The following is a 24,072-nucleotide window of genomic DNA, read 5'->3' as shown; positions in this document are numbered from 1 at the left end:
CACCTCCATGGTTTCTGCTGAGAAATCTGCGCATAGTCTTATTGGACTTCCTTTGTAAGTGATGGATTGCTTTTCTCTTGCTGCTTTCAAGATCCTCTCTTTCTCTTTGGCCTCTGACATTCTGATTATTAAATGTCTTGGAGTATGTCTATTTGGATCTATTCTCTTTGGGGATGTTGCACTTCTTGGATCTGCAATTTTAAGTCTTTCATAAGTGTTGGGAAATTTTCAGTGATAATTTCCTCCATTAGTTTTTCTCCTCCTTTTCCCTTCTCTTCTCCTTCTGGGACACCCACAACACGTATATTCGTGCGCTTCATATTGTCTTTCAATTCCCTGAGTCCCCGCTCATATTTTTCCATTTTTTTCCCTATAATTTCTGTTTCTTGCCAGATTTCAGATGTTCCATCCTCCAGTTCAGAAATCCTATGTTCTGTCTCTTGAAATCTATCATTGTAGGTTTCCATTGTTTTTTCATCTCTTCTACTGTGTCTTTCATTCCCATAAGTTCTGTGATTTGTTTTTTCAGACTTTCAGTTTCTTCTTTTTGTTCTTTCCTTGCCTTCTTTATATCCTCCCTCAATTCATTGATTTGATTTTTGATGAGGTTTTCCATGTCTGTTCGTATATTCTGAATTAATTGTTTCAGCTCTTGTATGTCATTTGAATTGTTGGTTTGTTCTTTGACTGGGCCATACCTTCAGTTTTCCTAGTATGATTTGTTATTTTTTGCTGGCATCTAGGCATTTGATTACCCTAATTAGTTTATTCTGGAGATTGCTTTCACTTCTTTTATCTAGGGTTTCCTTGCTGGATGAATTTGTTGTCTATCTGTTCTTTGACATTACGTTCAGCTTTATCTGGACCTTAAGTTTTGTTTAACATAGGAGAATTTTTCAGTTCTTGTTTTCTTTTTTTCTTGCCCTGCTTTGTGGTGCCCCCCCCCCCCAACACACACACTTAGGAGGGTCTACTTAGATATATAGACCCCAGCCAGATTTTCCCAGACCAAACTGGCCTCCTATCAGGAGGAAAGAATCACCTGTGTCGGTTTTCCCTGAGGGTGAGACCCAGCAGGTTGAAAGACTTTCCTGTGAAGTCTCTGGGCTCTGTTTTTCTTATCCTGCCCAGTATGTGGCGCTTGTCTGTCTGCAGGTCCCACCAGCATAAGATGATGTGGTACCTTTAACTTTGGCCGACTCTCCCTGCTGGGGGGCGTGGTGGAGACAGAGGAGAGGTTGTAGGCTGGTTTTAATGGCTTCAAATTACCAAGCCCTGGTGTCTGAATTCCTTGATGGAGGAATTCCACCTGGGTGGGGTTTCACCCCTCCCCTGGGGAAGGCACAGGCTCCAGATAAGCCCCCAAAAGAGCTCACTTCTGCCTATGCCTGGGGCAGTTGCAGCCTGAAAAATCCTGCTGCTGTATCCAGAGGCAGTCAAGCCTTTGTAGATACACAGCCACAAAAACCTCTGTTTCCTTCTTTTTTCCCCCCTTTTTCTGTCAGTCCTGTCCCCTTGGCGCCGGGGCAAAACTGAGCAACCTCCACTTTGATCAGGTTCACCTAAGCTGGGGGCCTATTTTTAGTAGTCAGAATTCGTTAATTAGTTCCACAATTGGCGTTTGATTGTGCCCAGTCCCTGCTGCTGGTAAAGTCCTTTCCTTACCCCTGTGGGAAACGGCCTGTCGGGGAGGGCCACTGGCCGCTGCAGCTTTGGGAACTCACGGTTCTGGAGGGTGCTCGCAGCGGGTCCAGCTGTTCCAGACTGGGATATGCTGTGTGTCTGGTTACTGACGTGGCCCCAGGAGCTGTTCTGTACTGTTTCTGGTTATTTAGTAGTTGTTCTGGAGGACGAACTAAAATGCTCACATTGTTAAGCCACCATCTTACCCGAAAGTCTAAAGTCTTTTTCTTGAAGATCAACTTTTAGGCTTCTTCAGAGACAGTTTCTATCGCATGCATTTTTCTCCTATGAATAGACCATATTTCCTCTTCTTTACATGTCATAATTCTTTTGTTGAAAGCTAGACATTTTAAATAATATAATGTGGCAGTTCCTCTCCCTCATTTGCAAAGGTTTGTGGTTGCTGTTTGTTTTAGTAGTAGTTGCTTGTTTAGTAACTTTTCCAAATTATTTTTGTAGTCTTTCTTCTTGTTGTATATGGTCACTTAAGTGTCTTCTTGGTGCTCAGTATTGATTTCACAGAGATTTCCTTAATTGCCTAGAGTCAGTAAGGCTCCCAGGCTTTGGGATGGCTCTATGGCTTGTCTGAGGCATGATTTCAACATTCGGCCAGGCAGTTGAGAACTCTGCCATTGCCTTCGCTTCTGCTTGTGTAGAAGAAAGTCAGTGAGAGCTGCTAACTTAGGTCCTTCTCAGATCTTTCCTGTTTTGTACACAGCCTTGGGAATGCATGCATGTGTAGTCTTCTAGATTCTGAGGAATATGCCTGAACTTTTCTAAGTCCTTTGGCACATCTTACATAGCAGCTTTTCCTTTTATGTTTTTGGTTAGTCTGCTCTTTGACCCGTTATTCCACTGCCTTAGGCTACTGTGAAGTTAGTTGCCTATTTTAGCTTTGGACAAATATCTCCAGGGGTAAAATATGTTTTCCATATTGGATATGCTCCAAATCAGGTCAGTTATGACAGCTTTGCCAGTGGGGTTCTTCTAGGAAATCACCAGACGAGTTACGGTTCTGTGGGAATGTGACTTTGAAGAAGCTTCAACCTCGTTCTTTCTTCTCTTCCAGTGGTTGCCAGGCTGTAGGTTTTCACCATGAAAGAGCTACTGGGAAGCTGTAGAGTGGGAATGGGACTAGGGCAAGTTAAAACACCACAAAGCTTGCTGTTCTTTTTGAGGTTCAGCCATTTTTCTTGAATACATTCTCCCCAGATTGCTTCAAGCCTTTGGTTACTTCCCAGAGTTCTGAAAATGCCAATTTTGACAACTTTTTGCCAATTTTCTCATTGCTTTTATGGCAAAGAGAGTTTTCTAAGCTTCTTTATCTATTATTTCTACTGATATCCTTAACTCATTACTCTTAGCTTGTCCTTTAAACTCCTTTCTCCTTTATTTTTACTGGTACTGTTAAATGACCCTTTTTTTCTGGAATTTTTGTTTTTGGTGCATTGGTCTGGGAATTGAATGGATTTTTTTGATAATTGAGATATGGAATACCAACAAGAGCATTCACTACAGTAGTATTTATAGTACTAAAAGAATGAAAAACAATCCAAATGCTCAAAAGTAGGAAAATAGTTTTTAAAAATGAGTCATATATATATATATATATATATATATATATAGTGGAACATTATACAGATAATGGCAGTCATACATTTGAGAATATTTTATGACATTGGAAAATATTCATAATATGAATAAGTGGAAAAATATAAAATATGAAAATAAATAAATATAAAACTTTACTATGTTTAAAGTTTTGAGAATAGGTTTTACAAAGAAATAAGTGTATGTATGCACTGAAAATCTACTGGAAGGACTTCATCAAAAGATTAGCATTTATTATTTCTAGGTGATGGCATAATTGCTAAATTATGTGATTATCTTTGTTTTATATTTTCTCCTTAAGGTTGAATTAATGTTTTTAGTTATAAAAATGAAAAGCAGAACTGAGGCATACCTGTATATGGTGCTGTATTTCACTCAGATGAGTTAAATAAAAAATTATATAGCTATTGAGTTTTGGTGATTTAACATACCATCTTATAAATATTTGGAGAAATTCTGTAAAAACATTCTAACCCTGACATTGGGGATAGCAAAATATATATGAGATATTTTAATCCAAGTATCTACTCTATAGAAAGAAGCTTTGTTTCATTGGGGTGTATTAAAATGAATTATTAGATAAATTGATCTCATAAATTTATTAGCATTTCATTTTTTTTCTCTTCAGGCCCATATTAAATTTCCTATTGACTACCCGTATTCACCACCTACCTTCAGATTCTTGACCAAAATGTGGCACCCCAACATTTATGAGGTAAGAGTATCAGAAATTTCTTTGTAGATTTAATTTTAAGATATACTACTTTAAAGGAACTTCTACTTAGTATGCTGTGATAGTTACTGCTGTAACCACAGAAAAATAATTATGGTTTTGTGCTTTTAATTAGTCTTTGGTTTAGTTGTTCAAAACTGAGGGTAGTTTTGTATATTCCGTTTTATTTAAGATAGAGGCTTTACATGCAGGAGACTTGGGTTTCATTCCTGGCCCATGCACTGCCCCCCCCCCCCCCCAAAAAAAAAGCAAACAGACAAAAACAAATTGAGACTTTAAACCTTTGCAGCTTGGTGCTAAGATGATAATGCACATGTGTTAACATTTGCATATATATTTTTTACATTTGCATATTTAAAACATAGTAGAAAGTCATATGAATTTATTGTACTTATCTTCTGACTTACAGCAAGGGTCACCTGTGGCTTTGATCAGAGATTCAGCTTTTTGAGGGTATTTATCCCACTCCATTTGGACTGGCCTCCTTTTAGGAGTTGCTGGTGAGCAGTTGAGAGCTTCTTTTGGAATAAATCCAAGGTGAGGTTCCTCTACTGGACAAATCCAACTACCCAGTAGAAACATTTCTAGTTTTATTGTTGAAACAAGCCTAGTTTTGAGCTAATCCAGAAATATGCTATAATACATTATGTTTCTTAGGATATGTTATGGCAGGACCGGTAAAATGTCCTTTGAGGCTGCTCTGTACCATTCTGTAATTTTTTCATTGTAATATGGCTCTGTAATGGTATCATTTTATTGTAGCAAGGGCTGAGCATTAAAATTGGGTTTGATCCTTGGAATTTTAGTCATTTATTCCTTTTTTTGTGGATGTTGCGAAGCACTTTTGCTCCAGAAACAAAGCTACTTAGCTTTTAAAAATGCTCCTAGGTAAGAAATGGAAAATCTACTCTGGGTAACAAACTTGAAGCTCAATCTGTATAAATAAGCACATTGCAGCAGCTTTATGATTTTTCACAGTCTCCTTGTTCTGTAAGACATTATCTTCACTTTTCTTTGCTTTTTAAAACAGATAAACTGGTGCTATAAAGGTGATATGTCGTTTTCAGAAATAAGTTCCTAGAATATTGTTTTCTTTAATATTTGACATAATCATAATACAAATAAAGCAGCAGTGAATACTCTACCCTATTTTGTATAACAAAGTTATCAGCCTGTTGTAGGAGAGAGTTTATAGATATAATTTATTGTTTCATAAATTTAAAACTCTGGTCCATATAAAATTATTTTTTTATTCCTGTCTATTTAATACTCTAGTCAAGAACTAATTAGCCTTAAAGTCATATAGTCACTTGCTTCTCTCTCTATTATCTAATTCCCAAATACCTTTCAAAAAACAAATAAATGAAGGATTCAAAACCCTGAAAGAAGGAAGTTGAGGTAGGAAATTAAACTCCCCCTTCTGCTGTTTGTTCACTACTTGGTTTTCTGTTTAAATTTAGCGTTGGATCATGGTTTTAAGAAATTATTTTCCATATTCATAATAAATTTTCCTACAACAAAATAATGTATGCATGTCCCATAAATGTGTAGTTATTTTCCATTTCATAAATGTTTTGTTGTTAAAGAAGGGTTGAATCATAGTTAGGTATTAAACTTCAATTAAAAACATCCTAAGAACATTCTTTTCATGTAAGTTCATATACCTTTCTTGCACTTCTAGAGACTTTCAGAGTTGTACTTTGTGAGGGCCCTTTTAAATATTTGTGATTTTAGAGATTTGGGGCTCATAATTCTAATGCTCTTGAAAGTTACTTCATTCTTACCTCCCTGTGTTGCCACCTGTGGTAGAAACAAAATGGGCCTCAGTACCAAATTGCAGTAGTCATCAAAATATTTCCTGCAGGCTTATTTATGATAGAACCAGGGTAGGAAGAGAGGAAATAATAGGAAAAGAAAAATAAAAACAAAACGCAAATCCTACCCAAATGCCAAAATATGGGAATTAATGAAGAAATTTTTGGTACATTAACTTCATGAGTATTAAAAATAAGTATTTTGGTGCTTGCTTCAGCAGTACATATACTAAAATTAGAACAATACAGAGAAGATTAGCATGGCCCCTGTGCAAGGATGACATGCAAATTCATGAAGCATTCCATATTTTTTAAAAAAGTATTATGAAGACTATTTTCAATAGAAAATAGTTTATTTAATGTCAAGTTTTAAAAGTTACAAAAGCTTTTGCTTACAGTTCTGTTACGTATGTACAAGGAGATTTACTACAGCCCCCAGCGTTATAAATACTGCTGTTTTTTAATAGGTAAGTTATATTATCTAAAATTTTCTTTTATCATAGCCATATATGTGAAATTTATAAATATCAAGGGGAAAATTGAGAAAAAGAGAAAGTGAACGTGAATTTGTCATCAGAGATTGTACTGCACAGTCTCTTCCTTTCTGTTTTGTACTGGTTGAGCTTCAAAATTCTGTTTGCTGACTATCTGTTACTGGGTGTACTGCTCAGAAGTAGACAGCCAGTGAGCCCCATTTGTTTCATATATCCTGTCTTAAAGTGAATTATGTGTATATACACACTTTCTTTACTATTAGCTTTATAGCTCTTGCAACTCAGCCACAATCTCACTGTTTATTTCATATTTAACATTTTATGAGTTGTAGTTCTAGTTCTGTTTTATGAGTTATAGTTCAACAAAACACTGTGGGACTTTACTTTAAAAAAAAATTATTAAGATTTTAGCTGTTTTTCAAGGAGCCATACAAATCATTTTTCCTGCATAGTGCTTACAGATAAATGTTACCATGAAACAAAGGGTACAGTAAGCTTTAGGCTACAAGATAGCCTATATGAAAATATTTTGCATTTCACTTAATCTTCTAGTACTGGAGAGTGCCAATTTGACTATTGTTCTACTAGCATTACAGCATAGTATTTTTCAATGTTATTGTTACAAAGATGATTAAAAATAGATCCTACTGTTTGATACGAGTTTCCCAAGGCATGTGAAATAACCTGTGTAATGTGAACTTTTTTGAAGAATCCGCGCTAGTAATGGTTTTGCCAAGTCTGTTGGAACCATTGCTTTTAGGAATAGTGAAATTTAGACTAGATGGTAAATGGACCTAATTTCACATATTTTATGATCCTTGTAATTCTTTAGATAGGTTATTTATTAGGAGTAAAATGGAAGAGAATATAATCAGCTTCTCAAAAACTTGAAAGCCCTTGATGCAATCAAAAGGTCCTAACAAATAAAGCCATGCAATTATAAATTGTTATCTTTTGTTACCATTCCTCCATTGCCATCCACATTATGGTTTTCTTTATTCTGTATATGTCATGTTCATAGTGATTATAGTTTGACTGGAAGTGTACTTGAATCCTTGACCTAGCAAGATGTTTTATGATAAGGGTTTACTTTATTTTTTGGTAACTGTAAATTTTTGGTAGTAAAACAAATGGCAGGCACAGCTAGTTCTGCTTCATTTCCTTTGATAATTTAGCGTACATTTTCCCTATTTGATTCAATTATTATTATTTTTAAGCCCTGTTTAATGCAGTTACTCTTAGAGCTTCTATGGTAGTTCTGTGATTTCTCTGAGAATTTAATTCAGACCAGGAATCTAGTAATGAAGCCAAAGAAATCATGTTAGAATTGATTACGTAAACTGTTGTTACATTCCTGATGATCTTTCAAGACTAGGACAGAATGCTTAAGTTCGTTATTCTTAAACTCATTTTATATAAATTTTAAATACAAATTTTTTTCCTTTTTTTATTTATTAATTAAAAAAATTAACAACAAACAAAAACATTAACATCATTCCATTCTATATATATAATCAGTAAATATACAAATTTTTTAAATGCTAAAAAATTTAGAATAATTTTCATTAAAATGCTTTACTTTTATTTTCTAGGTCCTATAGACATATTTCAAATGTTAAGTTTATATCTATTTTTTTTTAAAAACTTCATTTGAAATAACTTTTTATTTTTGAAGATTTGCAAAATTAATGCAGAAAGTTCCTATACTCCCTTTGCTAGCTTCCTTTAATGTTAACATCTTGTGCTTACATGGTACAATTATCAAAAACAAGAAATTACCTTTGGTACAATACTATTTACTACCGACTTTACTTGGACTAAAGTTTAGAATGGAGCATTTAAAACATGCATTAATTAATTGTCCATAGCTGCTTTCTATTCCTCTAGGTGCATCAAACTGTACTCCTCTATTGTAATATAAATTACCAGAGGCAACATACTTGAACTCTGTGATCTTAACTCTTCATGTAAAGGTGCTGGATGCTGTATTAAGATATAGTTATATATTATCAGTTTTTATGGTGTTCATTTTTTAAAATGTTCATTTGATGACTATTTATGATGCCAAACCATAGTTGTAAGTTTTGCATTGTTTTACCCAGTGGTCTTTCCAATAGAGGCATGAATAAAACATTTTTGTTTCAACTTATTTAAAGCATTCTTCCAATGAGCATGAATGCTTTTTTATCAGCTAGTTAGAAATATATAATATCTTTTTTAATTTTACTTTAGCTATCAGGATTAACATAAATAACTTCTTGGTACCTGGTAAAATGTATTTGTTTTCTTTTGTTTCTATTTTCATCATTGACGACTTGAAAAATAGTTTTCATTTCTAAAACATGGGCTAAAAGTTTTATAGAATGCTTCTGTAGAACTCTGTACTGTTCATGAATTTTATCTTGGTTAATGCTAACCAGATAAATCTGGAAGGAAGCCAGTAGAAGCCAGATGTTTTTTTTTTTAGATTCATTTATATTTTATTTTGTAACTATAATTCATGCAATATTTTCTATTAATATGTTTCACAGTTAAATGTTTCCATATCGTACCGCTAGATAGTTTATCATAGGTTCAGCCATCCTGAAATCTTAATTTTGATTTACAGAAATTTTTAAATTAAAAAAAATATATAACAAACTCAAACATTCTTAATTTATGATTCCATTCTACATATATAATCAGTAATTCACAATATCACATAGTTGCATATTCATCATCATGATCATTTCTTGGAACATTTACATCTATTCAGAAAAAGAAATAAAAAGAAAACAGAAAAAGATATTATCCACACCATACCCCCTACCCCTCCCTTTCATTGGTCACTGCATTTAAATCTAAATTTATTTTAACATTTGTTCCCCCTATTATCTGTTTTTATTCTATATGTTTTACTCGTCTGTTGATAAGGTAGATTAAAAGAGCATCAGACACAAGGTTTTCACAATTGCACAGTCACATTGTGAAAGTGATATCATTATATAATCATCTTCAAGAAACATGTCTACTGGAACACAGCTCTACATTTTCAGGCCGTTCCCTCCATCCTCTCCATTACATCTTGATTAACAAGGTGATATCTGTTTAATGCGTAAGAGTAACTTCCTGGATAACCTCTCCACACAGTTTGGAATCTTTCAGCCATTGACATTTTGTTTTGTCTCATTTCACTCTTCCCCCTTTTGGTCAAGAAAGTTTTCTCAGTCCCTTGATGCTGAGTCTCACCTCATTCTAGGATTTCTGTCCCATGTTGCCAGGATGGTCTACACCCCTGGGAGTCATGTTCCATGTAGACAGGGGAAGAAAAATGAGTTTGCTTGTTGTGTGAAACCAGATGATTTTGACTCTGATTTGTAATTGGAATTTTCCCTAGCAAGTGTGATCTAGTAATACACATTTATTAAAGATTTGAACTCTGTGTCATGCTTGTTCAGACTTTATTTTTTTGCCTTTTTACTTGTGCTTTTTTCTTTGAAAAAATTTAAATTAGGACAATAGGTTGCTCTATGAAGGTATACTTTAAGGATTACTTCTAAAAAATATAACCACCATGTAGAATATAGCAATATTTATGTCACTAAATTTCTGTTTTTTAGAGCTGGGCTTTGGTCTGTAAATAATTTGGGACAAGCAGAGTTTTACATATGTTTATGTAATTATATTTATGAATTTGCAGACCTTACATTACGCCTTTTTTCTGACTTTATAGTATGAGGAAGAGGTTTCTCTAGATAACGTGCTCAGACTTTGACTGCATTTCAGGATCGTTGTGGAAAGATTATTAAATAATTCTGGAGATGCTGATTATTTCAGCTATGGATAAGACCTAGAGTAGGTAGCCTTCGTTTTAAAACTAGCGTTTTGGAGACTTGGAACTTGCCCATCTTTTTTGGGGGGTGGGCACGTGTGGGGAGGAGGTGTATGGTCCAGAGATCGAACAGTTCTCTCCCACATGGAATTATACCACGGAACTCTACCCTTGTACCGCCCTGGGAACTTGCCCATCTTTTAATATGCGTTTCCTATGTACAATTCTGTTTGTACACAGATATCAATTACATACATATTAAACTCTGAATCAAGTAGCCTACTTTTCTGGCCTATTTTTTTGTGCTTTATTCTTCATTCAAACTGAGCTCTTCACAACTGTGGTAAGCAGAGTAAGGGTCCCCTAAAGATGTTCACGTCTAATTCCTAGAATATGTGAATATGTTAGATTACATAGCAAAAAGGAGTTAAAAGGGCAGGTGGAATTATGGCTGTTACTAATCAGCTGATTTTAAAATAGGGAAGTTATTCTGGGATTATCTGGGTGAGTCTACTGTAATCTCAAGGGTCCTTAAAAATGGAAAAGGGAGGCAGAAAAGGAGAGTGATAGGAGAAGTGACTTCCAAAGAAAGGCATATAGAGATGCAAGGTTGCTTTCTTTGAGGATAAAGGAAGGGGGGCACAAGAATAGTCTGTAGAAGCTGGAAAGGACAAGGAAATTATTTTCCCCTAGTTCCTCCAAACGGGAACACAGCCCTGCTGACACCTTATTTCAGCCTGATGAGAACTGTGTCAGATATTCAACCACAGAACTGTATATAGTATTGCTATTTATTAAAATTGCATTATCCTTTTAAAAATGTTTAGTTTTCTTTATATGGTATATGGTTGGCTATATGAATGTGTGTATATATGTACGTTGTGTAAATTTGGGTTGTATACCTAATATTTATGAACTTGAATGTGTGTAGTTTGTACTTCCATTTTTTTTTTTGAAGTCTTATCCTCCATTTTAGACCAAGGCCTAAGAGAGCAGGGACTGTCTGTTACTCAGCTTTGTCTTTCTACTGAATAGCACTCTCCATTGCATATTGTAGGCAATCCAAGTATATGTGAATTAAATTAGATGTATTTGTGGAAGAAGTCCTATAATTTAAGTTCTTGAAGCAGAATATAACAACAATAATAATTTCTCCTAACTATATACTTGAGGGACTTTTTTGTTATGTTGCTGTATGGAATATTTTTAATTTAATGTTAGCCATAGTAATTGTTGAAGCCACTGGTGAGGTGATTGTAGCATCTGTTCAGGCAGATTTTTAAGAAAGATCAGATTTGTTTTACCTCTCTTTATAAACTTAAGGTATATGTGTCTGAAAATGAGATATATTTAGTTGCTTCTCAAGACTCTTGAATCTTGATGTATCATGGTTGTCTATTTCTGTTTTTAAGTGATAACTTAATAGGATGGTACTACAGGCATGTTTATTTTCTGAGAACTGTATCTTGGAGGGTAATCAAAGTTAACATTAAAAAGGTGTTTAATTCTTCTTGAACTTTGATTATGAAAGTGAAGTGAAAGCAGAATTCTTTTCTCCCCTAAAGATAAGAAAACAGGCTTTCTCGAATTAAAGGAAATTTCAGTAGAATTGATGTCTCTTTTTTGTACAACCTTTATGAGTATTTACTGAATATTATGATATTTGTGTCTCATAGAATGGAGATGTATGCATTTCGATTCTTCATCCGCCTGTAGATGACCCACAGAGTGGAGAACTGCCCTCCGAAAGGTGGAATCCTACTCAGAATGTCAGGTAAGGGATTAAACATAAGAAATAATCTGGGTATTTTTTTTGGGTGAGCCTTAGTCTCTCCTCGTTTTCTTTGCCCCTACCAAAGTGAGATCAAATACCATCTTTTAACCACCACCAGAAAAGTAGTCCTTTCTGTTTGGCTGTTTTTTCTTCACCTAGCACAGTGAGTGGTAGGTAATGTATCCTTTTGAAAAGTTGTATTTATTGAGCAATAATGCATATGATTCTCATTTCCCTTATGTTCACATTGGAAGAAATTTTCTAGTCTGAATTCCTCCTTTTACATTGTTTAAGTTTGACTCTGCTTCTTTGCATTCCAGGACTTCTCCATTTGGATTGATTGCTTCCTTACTTTAGAATTCTTAGTACTTCTCGCAGAGAAGTGTTAGTCCTTACAAACTTGAAATTGACATTTACTACTTTAAAAATAGCTTATATTATATGGTGGGTTTTTTGTTTTACCATGTATATGTGTATGTTTATTCTGATGATTTGAAAGTAATTGTATTTTTCTTTTGATTTCCTTTGATTATATATCTATTTATCAGGCGATTGATCCAGAGATAGATATAATCATTTATTTGTTCAGACTATTGATCTGTATAGTTAGAAGATGATGGCCTATCCCTTAAAAGTAGGTATCCTTTCTCATGTTTTCAAGTGGACATCAGTCTTTTCATCACAAATTTATATTTTTTTTCTTGAATTTGTATTTCCATTTCATTACCCCTACTGAATTTTACTCTAACACTTGAAATGTTAATACTTAATAGCCTGTTCTAGTTTGCTAGCTGCCGGAATACAATGTACCAGAAACAGAATGGCTTTTAAAAAGGGGAATTTAATAAGTTGCTAGTTTACAGTTCTAAGGCCGAGAAAATATCCCAATTAAAACAAGTCTATGGAAATGTCCAATCAAAGGTATCCAGGGAAAGATACCTTGGTTTGAGAAGGCTGATGAAGTCCAGGGTCTCTCTCTCATCCAAGAACGCACATGGTGAACACAGTCATGGTTTCTCTCTCTTCTGAAAAGGCTCATGGCGAGCACAGCATCATCTGCTAGCTTTCTCTCCTGGCTTCTTGTTTCATGAAGCTCCCAGGAGGTGTTTTCCTTTTTTATCTCCGAAGTGCTGGCTGATGGACTCTCTGCTTCATGGTGCTGCAGAATTCTCTGCTGTCTCTGAATCTGTCATTCTCCAAAATATTTCCTCTTTTATAGGACTTCAGAAACTAATCAAGACCTACCCAAATGGGTAGAGACATGTTGTCACCTAATCCAGCTTAACAACCACTCTTGATTGGGTTACATCTCCAGGGAGATGATCTAATTACAGATTCAAACATATAGTGTTGAATAAGTATTATTCAGCTTTTATGAAATGAGATTTAGATTAAAATATGGCTTTTTTAGGGGACATACATCCTTTCAAACCAGCACATAGCTTTATATATTTTACCCTAGAATACCTTTCTGCAGCAGGAATCTGTATATAAATTAGTTTTTTTATTTGCTTGCAACAATAAGACACTAATGTTACAATTTTTGTCTAAATTGAATTATTACTAAATAGTTATATTATTAATAGTAATAATTATTAATAGATAGTTGATAAAAGCAACATAAAATATATTAAACTTGATATATTTTTACTTTTTTTAGATTTAATAATTATTGGAAATTCATTTCTTAATCAGATTATAGAGAATATTTGTTTTATTTTTTTGTTGAGATATATTCATACTCATACATTCCATCCAAAGTATACAATCAGTGGCTTACAATATCATCACATAGTTGTATATTCATCACCATGATCATTTTTTAGAACATTTGCATCGCCCTAGAAAAAGTAAAAAGAAAAAACTCATATAGAATATTTGTTTTTAATTAGTTCATATATCCATGTATGATTGTTATATTGCAAGAATGACAGGCTTCAGTTTCAGTTTTATATACAAACATACACAAATATTTTAGAAAAAATTTAGGGCAATAAAACTAAATTTTTAATTCTTTCTGAGTTACGTGGCAAAAATCAAGAATGATCTGTTGTCAGACTTTTAAAAAATTACATACAGCTTTATTGAGATGTTAATTCACATGCCATACAATTCACCCATTTGATGTGTAACATGCATTTTTTTGTGTACTCAGGAGTTTTGCAGCTATCACCACAAATCAATTTCAGAACACTTTCATGACCCCAAAAAGAAACCCGTACATAATAGTAGTCACTCCGATTACCCCCCCAACTTTACCAGCTGAGGACACTACCAGTCTACTTTGTCTGTCTGAATGTGCCTCTTCTCCACGTTTCTTACAAATGGAATTGTACAATATGTTGTCTCTTATGATTGTGTGCTTTGCTTTCACTTACCATGTTTTCAAGTTTCATCCATGTTGTAGCACGTTAGCAATTCTTCATTCCTCTTTATGATTGAACATTCCACATTTTATTTATATCCATTTGACAGCTAATGAATTTTTCGATTGTTTACATTTTTTTTTTATTTTTATTTTTTATTAATTAAAAAAGAATTAACAAAACAATTAGAAATCATTCCAATCTACATGTACAATCAGTAATTCTTAATAACATCACATAGTTGCATATTCATCATTTCTTAGTACATTTGCATCGATTTAGAAAAAGAAATAAAAAGACAACAGAATAAGAATTAAAACAATAATAGAAAGAAAAAAACAAAAAAAACAAAAACAAAAAACCTATACCTCACATGCAGCTTCATTCAGTGTTTTAACATAATTGCATTACAATTGGGTAGTATTGTGCTGTCCATTTCTGAGTTTTTATATCCAGTCCCGTTGTACAGTCTGTATCCCTTCAGCTCCAATTATCCCTTCTCTTTTTTTTTTTTTTTTTAATTAACGGAAAAAAAGAAATTAACCCAACATTTAGAGATCATACCATTCTACATATGCAATCATTAATTCTTAACATCATCACATAGATGCATGATCCTCATTTCTTAGTACATTTGCATTGGTTTAGAAGAACTAGCAACATAACCGAAAAAGATATAGAATGTTTACATTTTTTGGCCATTGTAATTAATGTTCCTATGAACATTTGTTTGCAAGTTTTTGTGTAGAAATGTTTTCATTTCTCTTGGGTGTATACCTAGGAGTGGAGTTGCTGGGTCATACGGTAATTCTATGTTGATCTTTTGAAGTACTGTCAGACTATTTTCTAAAGCAGCTGCACCATTTTACATTCCCACCAGCAGTGTAGTGTGTGTAAATTCCCATTTCTTCATATTCTCGTCAACACTTTTTGTTGTTTTTCATAGTGTAGCTGTTCTAGTGGGTGTGAATTGGTATCTTGTTGCTGTTTTATCATCAATCATATTTTAATAACTTTTACATTTTAGAATAATTTTAATTTTAGAATTTAGAGAAAGTACAAAGATAGTAGAGATTCCCATATACTCCACACAGTCTCCTTTATTATTATTTCTTCCATTAGTATGGTACATTTGTTACAATAAATGAACCAATATTAATATATTATGATTAACTAAAGTCCCTACTTTATTGTAATTTCCTTAATTTTTACCTAGTGTCCTTTTTCTGTCCGGGGTCCCTTGCTTGATTCCACATTAAATTTAATAGTCATGTCTCCTTAGGTAATCTTGACTGTGACAGTTTCTCAGATTTTCTTTGTTTATTTATTTATTTTATTTATTTTTTGGAGGCCCCGCTGGGATCTTTCCTTTTTTTGATAACTTGAAAGTTTTGAGGAGCAATTACAGTCAGTTATTTTGTAGAATGTCCTTCAGTTGGGATTCAGCTGATGTTTTTCTCATAATTAGGCTGGCGTTATGTGTTTTGGGGAGGAAGCCCACAGAGGTAGAGTGCAATTTTCCTCACATCAAGGGTACCTTCTAGCAACATGACTTAACACTCTTTATATTAACTTTCATCTCCTGACTGAGATAGTGTTTTTAATATTTTCCCCACTGTAGAGTTATGCCTTTTCCTTCCTTTCCGTACTGTGCCTTTTGGAATGAAGTTACTATTTGTAGGTCATTCTTAAGAAGTGGGGAATTATATCTCCTTGAAGGTAGATTATATGCATAAATTTTTTGGAATTCTTCTTCATTAATACTTGATAGAACAGTCAGTTTATAGTAGGGAATATTGTAAGTGATTACAGATGTACTCTATTCAAAAGCTTTGAGTTCCTCTACAGTTTCTGTAGCTTCCACTTTTTTTTTCTTGTCAGTTAAAAGTGAACAATGAGAATTAAATACTTATCTTTACATATATATAAGATAAGCTGTGAAATCATATTTGTTTACAAACATATTAAAATACTTAACTGGTTTGATAATAATAAATTATGTATAAAAGTATATGCCAAAAACAAGGGGCCTAGACTGTAAGCTCTTATTTATAGCAGTCATATTTAGCCCAGAGTGGTAATTATTATTTCTGGATTTTGAGAGGCTGTTTTATTTATTTATGAACAACCTAGTATTTAGGAGTTAAGAATGAAGCCAATCAGGTTGGGATTAGGTAATTCAGAATACAAGGGTAAGAAAGACATTGTCTATATTTTAGAACCTCATCTACTCTTTGAGACCAAAGGAAGAAACGTTTATTTTGTCCAGAACCTAATCTTTCTATAGCACATAATCTCATTCAACCTGTCTGGATAAATCATTTCAAAAGATCCAAACACAGGGAACCTAGAATAAGAATGAGAGCCTTCAATCTTGTGTAGCTTAATGTAATACCTAGATACGTCCAGGAGGATATGAAACAGATAATAAAAGGGACTGGCGAAGTCCCTTGAGGGATGGGAGAAAAAAAAAGTATATGGCAAAAATATCATCTCTGACCCTGCAAAGAGCAGTTCCACATTTTATGTTACATCAATCGAAAAAGTTTTAGTTTTTCGTTTCTGTCTTTTTTCCCATGGGCAGGCACCGAGAATCAAACCCGGGTCTCTGGCATGGCAGGCAAGAACTCTGCCAGTAAATACTGAGCCACCATAGCCCACTGTAGGTTTTTTTTTTTGTAATCCTTTTTTCAAAAGCACTTGAAAAGGAAGACAAATTATTTCTTCCCTCAACTTGCCTGTGAAAATAATTAAATTAAAAAACTAAGAATAGTGAAATGCTTGAATTCAAAATGAACCCAAATATTTGGCCACATAAACTAACATTATTATCTTTGAGCATAAGGATAGTAATAAAGGCTTTATAAGTGGTTTTGAATCCACAAATACAATAGGTATTTTGGCCACTAGAAAACAAAAGCTGTGACATCAGTAAAGGTCAAGATGGTTCACTTTTGTAGATTTGGTTCACAGTATCTAAGGTTAACTAAAGCTGACATTGAAATTGTTAAAGATGGGCAAAAAGTCACATTAAAAAAACACAAACCTCTGTTTTTATTTAGAGTAATAGTAAGCAGTATAATTTCAGAAATTAAAAGCTATTTCACAAACTAAGACTTCATCTTGACAGACAGCTTGGGTTTCAAAACTGATTGATCCCTGTTAAAATGTAAGCCCTTAAAAATGTATCTGTGTATATAGGTATATATATATATATATTTTTTTTTTGCATATTCATCATGATCATTTCTTGGAACATTTGCATCTACTCAGAAAAAGAAATAAAAAGAAAACAGAAAAAAATTCATACATACCATACCCCCCACCCTCCCCCTCACAGATCACCAGCATTTTACTCTAAATTTACAGGTATGTATTTTAAAGGAATCAGATAATCCTTGAAGCAGCCTTAGTGTTTCCTTTGAATCTTGCCGAAGCTGTCCCATCAGCCGGTGGTGGCCACCGAGTACACCCCAGCCACATTGAGCCATTGCTGCCCATCCTAGGCCTGGCACCAGAGGCATGTGTAGCTGATGGGCTGTGGATGAGCAGTTGGGCTGTGGTCCCATGCACCTGGAGTTGTCGGGAGGGCAGGTCTTCTCAGGGCTGACCTTCCTCGCCCAAGGCGTGGAAAAGCAGGGAATCCACAGTGGCTGGGGTGGAGGGGTGCACCCCTCTAAACTTCTCCACAGTGCCATTATACTTTAAATGACAGTTTGCCTTGGCATGAGATTTCGGGATCATACTTTCTTTCCTATTATAGGCATTGCTCTGCTGTGTTGATTGCTGCTGTGGAAAAGTTTGGCTACTCCATTTTCCATCCCTCCTACCCCACATAGGTGACTTGATTTATCTTTTTCTCTCTAACCCATTTTGTTTCATTTTCTGAGAACTTTCCTTATTTGTGGATTAAATTTTTCACCTTCTGGTACCCATAGCAGTATTGTTTTCCATTTCCCTGACTTGAACAGACCTGAGAACGTGTCTTCTGTCTCCTTGTGAACTTTAAAAGTCAACTTCTATTTCCAATATAGAATAAATAAATCCTTGATGTGTTGGGGCATCAAGTTGAATATACCTTTCATACTTTTGAGTTACTTTTTTTTTTATTAATTTTAAAATTAAAATATATAACAACAAACACAAACATTCTTAACTTTTGATCATTCTGTTCTTACATATATAATCAGTAATTCACAACATCATCACATAGTTGAATATTCATCATCATGATCATTTCTTAGAACATTTGCATCAATTCAGAAAAAGAAATAAAAAGACAACAGAAAAAAAACTCATACATACCATATCCCTTACTCCTCGCTTTCATTGATCACTAGCATTTCTATCTAAATTTAACATTTGTTCCACCTATTATTTATTTTTATTCCATATATTTTACTCATCTGTTGATAAGGTAGATAAAAGGAACATCAGACATAAGGTTTTCACAATCACACAGTCACATTGTGAAAGCCATATCCTTATACAATCATCTTCAAGAAACATGGCTACTGGAACATAGCTCTACATTTTCTGTATTTTCAGAAATAACAAGATGATATCTATTTAATGTGCAAGAGTAACTAACCTCCAGGATAACCTCTTGCCTCTGTTTGGAATCTCTCAGCCATTGAGACTTCATTTTGTCTCATTTCACTCTCCCTCCTTTTGGTCGAGAAGGTTTTCTCAATCTCTTGGTGCTTAGTCTCAGCTCGTTCTAGGGGTTTTCTTTGAGATACTTCTTAACTTCTGGTACCCTTTCTTTCAGATTTAATTGTGTTAAATATGTATTTTAAAACTTTTATCCAGCATTTTTATGTATTTGTAGCAAGAAGAGATTAGGTGTGAGCTGAGTCTGCTGTTTTTCCTTCTCCCACCTTCTCTCCCTCCCTCCCTGCCCCTCCCGCCATCTTTTCATTCCTGCCCTTGCTCTTGCCCTTCTCTCTCTCTCTCTCTTTCTGTGGTAACATATATAAACATAATTTTATGTTATATATAATTTTAACCATTTTTAGGTATATAGTTAATTGTCATTAATAACATTTACAATATTTGGATACCATCACCACCACCCATTACCACGACTTTTTTTTTCATCACCCCAAACAGTAGTTCTACCCCTTAATCAGTAACTCCTAGTCTCCCTTCCCCAGCCTCTGATATCCTCTAATCTACTTTCTGTCTCCATGAATTTATTTTAGTTATTTCATATAAATAGAATCATACCCTTTATGTCCCTTTATGTCCGACTTATTTCACTTTGTGTAGTGTTTTCAAGATTCATCCTAGTAGCATGTATCAGAACTTCATTCCTATTCATGGCTGAATAATATTCCATTGAATGTATGTACCACATTTTGTTTATCTGTTCATTTTTTGATGGACACTTAAGCTTTTTCCAACTTTGACTGTTGTGAATAATACTGTGAGCAAGTATCTGTTCTACTTCCTGTTTTCAGTGCTTTTGGCTATACCTAGGAGTGGAAATGCCAGGTCTGTGGTAAATTTGTGGTTAATTTTTTGAGGAATGACCATACTGTTTTTTCCCCCTTCCTTCTTAATTCTGTTTCCCCAACTCAATTTTTGGTTAATTTGATTGGAGCACATTGTCTTCAGTAGTTTAGCTTTAGCAATTTTTCACTGCTTTGTTCATCTCATAAAACTCTGAATTTTACCTTCCTCTGAATATTGAGTTATTCTGTCCATGTAATTAGCAACAGCATGTGGGTAAGCAGGATTTTGCCCTGTGGTGGTACATATTTCTCCATTCCGGTATTAAGTTTGATGTAGTGCTGTAAATGTGAATGCCTGAACAATTTTATACTATTTTCATATATATATAGCATTAAAGCAGTTTTGAGGTTTTTTTATAGATATGGCTTCCCTTTCATGAGCTGAATATGTTTAAGGGAATATAGATTTAACAACGTTATATCTTAGTTATATATTAACAGACTTCTGAGTGATGTGAAAAAAATTCATCTTACAGTACCATTAGTGAAACCTACTTCTGGAACATTATTTTTAAGACCCCAATTTCATATTTGTCTGTTATTGCCTGTCTTTTGTCTGGGTTTTGTATTTAGCATCTGTTACACCTTATATCTTTTATGCCAGTTTCTTCTATAATTTCATTTTTTTATTAATGAGGACCAAGAAATAGGTATAGTTATAGTTTTTACTGGAGTAAAGATAAACTTTCTAGGTAATTGTGGTGTTTCAGAAGTTTATATTTTTAAAATTTAAGACACTATATTTTTGTTTTTTACTTTTTATTGTGGTAACATATAAACTATAAAATTTCCCATTTTAACCATTATTTTATTAATTAAAAAAATGTTAACACAACATTTAGAAATCATTCCATTCTACATATGCAATCAGTAATTCTTAATATCATCACATAGATGTATGATCATCATTTCTTAGTACATTTGCATCGATTTAGGAAAAGAACTTTAACCATTTTTAAGTGTACAATTCATTAGTTGTAAATACATTTACAGTATTGTGCTTCCTTCACCACCATCCATTCTGTATCCATTAAGTAACAATTGTCTATTCCTCCTCTCTTCCTTCCCCAGCCCTCTCCCCCAGCCCTTGAGAACCTGTAATTTACCTTGTCTAATGTGAAGTATAATTGTTTGCTGTAGGAAATATATTTCTTAGCTCCTCAAACTTATTTCATTTGGCTACATGGAGACATAATTGCTAGATGCCAATATCATAGTTCCTTTTTCATAATGTAAAATATAACTTGGGTCCTAAATACATAGGTATAATCACAATAATTGTTTTGAGGGTTTTTATTTTAGATATGTTAAAAATTTTAAATGTGTCCTCTTTATTTAAGGAGAAAAGTGTCCTAGATAGAAATGGTGTATATATAAACTATCTTAATAAGAAAAGTATTTAAGGTACTGAATTTTATTTATTCCATTTTAAGTATTACTCAAGGTCCTGTTTAAGAGGCTGGTGTGCTTTTAGAAGTAATTTTTTTTTCCTAAGTTAAAAAAATTTTTTTTATTTTGGTGCTTGTTTTTCAGGGCCTAGACTTGAAGAAGTGGTAGCTCTAAGGTACTAGTGAATCTTGGTTTTGGAGGATGAATGTTGAAGCAAATCCCTTTGAAAGAACAAGCCTCCTCTTTACATAGCAGAGACCCAAACATAAGATTTTTTTTTTTAATGTATTCTAGTGTTACCTGACTTGAAAATTTATTGTCACTACTGAAATGAATTCAAGACTTTTTTCCTTTATTTCTCCTGCTTTAAATACAAACAGATTCTATCAGTTTGCATTGTTTATACTATTTTAAGCTGAGACTTTTTTTTCTTTTAAGATAAACCTGCTTCTCATTTAACCCAGTACTTTGAGGGCGGGGGATTCCTTTCATACATTTCTGCCCATCTAAAACTGCCTTTGTCATTTGGGTATTAGCTTCATTTTCTCTTTTTCTGGGCCCTCACATCTTCCCCTTTTCATATTTACCTAAGCCACAATTCAAGGATATTCCTGGAATTGCCTTCACTGGGATTGCCTTCACTGCTTTTATGCTTCCTTGCTCGGAGGCTTCACAACCAGAATTGGTTACCTTCAAATTGCCACTATGATCTTCATATACAAATCTATAAGGTATTTACATTAAAAATTATTAGTTACTTTCTTGGACATTTTACAATTTAGTTCTACCTAATCATTGGATATTCTCTCATGTGGATCTTGGTGGTGAGTGGAGACTATTGTGTTTCTGAATTTTTAAGGGTCATTGGGTATTTTGTATGCCTTGTAGAACCTCATCTGTAAGAAAACAATATTCTTTTCTCTATCCTTTTTGTTTCTACATTAATTGCAATGAAGGAAGGGTGTTCTGAAGCTAAATAAATTGTATATCTTTCTCACAGATCATGTATGGCACTGGAATATCAGTAGTCAGCATATGGCAGTGAAGATGTGGCAGCCTTTTCCATCTTTTTCCGTCTGAATTCTGTAGGGTCAGCAACTGTCAACTAAGGGTTCTGGGTTCCAAGTCCAATTTGTGGGTGCAGGTGACACTAGAGATTTCTCATCCTGTTAGGAATCTTGACTACTATGTGACATTGGTATCTGCACTGGTTCCATGATTACATGTGTTTGGGCTTCCTCTGCATGATGACTGCACTAGTCTTATATTCAGCATCTTAGCGTACATCTTCATAAAATAAAGTTGTACATGAAGGGTTTTTGTAAACTGAAAAAGAGTTAAGCATTCCAGTTAATCTTTAAGAGCCTGAAGTCAGTCTGTATCATAATAACCAGTGGATATTAGAGAGAGGTGGTCAAAAGGGGGAAATTATAGCAAAGCAATAGAAAGGTGCTACAGTGGTAGGGATCCAGAGCATCATACCAAGGAATGAAAGCTTATACCGTAGCCCATGAGACATACTTCTGCCAGAGCATCAGCTGTCGCCAGCTAGTGGCTACTAAAGGCCCAGCAGTTTGCCACCTTGTGAGGGAAGTCAGCATACTTTCCAGAAGAAGAAGAGGTCCATAGTCCTACCCTAGAATTAAGTTTAGGGAAGTGAGGGCTCCTTATGGATTTGAGAAGTTTTGAGGAGTAGGAGGTAAGTAGGCGGTAGCAAAGAGTAGAGTTGATAGGTACCCAGTCACTGCCATATCTCTGATTAAGAATCTACAACATCATATGTCTTCCTCCTTATGGAAGAAACAAAATAGTACTTATTCCATGCTCTCTCCAGAACCATTGGAAACTTTCCTGGGGGGTGGTCTCTGAGACGTTGCCATAGAGCTCACAACTGGTTTCTCTGAGGCACCATTTCCAGAACTACCAACCATGCCTACTGTAGGCTCTAGGATAGGAGAGTAACCTTGGTGGGGGATTTGCTTTGCTTTTTAGGGCATAGATACATGCTGTTTTCTTTGCCACCACGAAAAGATGTAGCATGGGACCACGTTCATCAACCCAATCCAGAGGCCACTGCTTTCTGTAGTGAGGTCTCTCTCAGGATTGGCATAGGATATCTTCCTGACTAGTCTTTTCTCCATCCCACGAAAAGGGTAGTTTGCTGTACGTACTGCCCCAAGCATTGAGTTGGTAAAGTAGCCAAGGTTAGGGGAACCGAGTGTAGCCCTCCTGTTCCTAGTGTTCTTTTACATCCCATTTTGGACCAGTATGATTTTATTTTTTTGCTTTGTAGGATATGCAGTTTGTGTATTATATCCCAGTGCCCTCAACGCATTTCATTCAGTTTAAATGATAAATGTTTTGTCCATTTTTAAAGTGTCTTTTTTGAACTAAACCGTTCTGGTTTTGTATTTTTGTAAATTTTAATGAGACCCTCTTTTTAAAAAATGTTTTTTAATTGTTAAATACAACATATATACAAATGAAAGAAAAAGCAGTGATTTTCAAAGTACACTACAACAAGTAGTTACACAACAGATTTCAGTGTTTGTTATGGGTTACCATTCCACTATTTCAAATTTCTCCTTCTAGCTGCTCCAAAACACTGGCAGCTAGAGGAATGTTTGTTTGTGTGTGTGTGTGTGTGTGTGTGTGTGAAAAATAACATGTATACAAAAAATTAATAAATTTCAAAGCACAACACAACAGTTAGTTGTAAAACAGATTTCAGAGTTTGGTATGGGTTACATTTCCACAGTTTTAGGTTTTTACTTCTAGCTGCTCTTAGATACTGGAGACCGAAAGAAATAACAAAATAATGATTCAGCAATCATACTCATTTATTAAGCCCTACCTTCTCTGTATAACTCCACCATCACCT

At 34.4% G+C, this 24,072-nt stretch overlaps 1 protein-coding gene and 1 non-coding gene across 2 annotated transcripts in view; both read left to right on the top strand.

Moving 5' to 3' along the window:
• UBE2R2 (ubiquitin conjugating enzyme E2 R2) overlaps positions 1-24,072 on the top strand; it is a 99,276-nt gene that overhangs the window by 63,450 nt on the left and 11,754 nt on the right. The window contains exons 2-3 of the mRNA XM_077147923.1: positions 3,923-4,009; positions 11,823-11,920. Coding sequence (XP_077004038.1) covers positions 3,923-4,009; positions 11,823-11,920 — 185 coding nt within the window. The remainder of the gene's footprint in view (positions 1-3,922; positions 4,010-11,822; positions 11,921-24,072) is intronic.
• On the top strand, positions 6,047-6,153 carry LOC143675159 (U6 spliceosomal RNA). Its single transcript, XR_013171403.1, has one exon. It is a non-coding gene; the product is annotated as a U6 spliceosomal RNA (small nuclear RNA).

Source organism: Tamandua tetradactyla, chromosome 2, assembly GCF_023851605.1.
Source record: "Tamandua tetradactyla isolate mTamTet1 chromosome 2, mTamTet1.pri, whole genome shotgun sequence".
Classification (NCBI taxonomy): Eukaryota; Metazoa; Chordata; class Mammalia; order Pilosa; family Myrmecophagidae; genus Tamandua; species Tamandua tetradactyla.
Note: the sequence above shows the minus strand (reverse complement) of the source record. Positions and strands in the feature narration are given on the sequence as shown.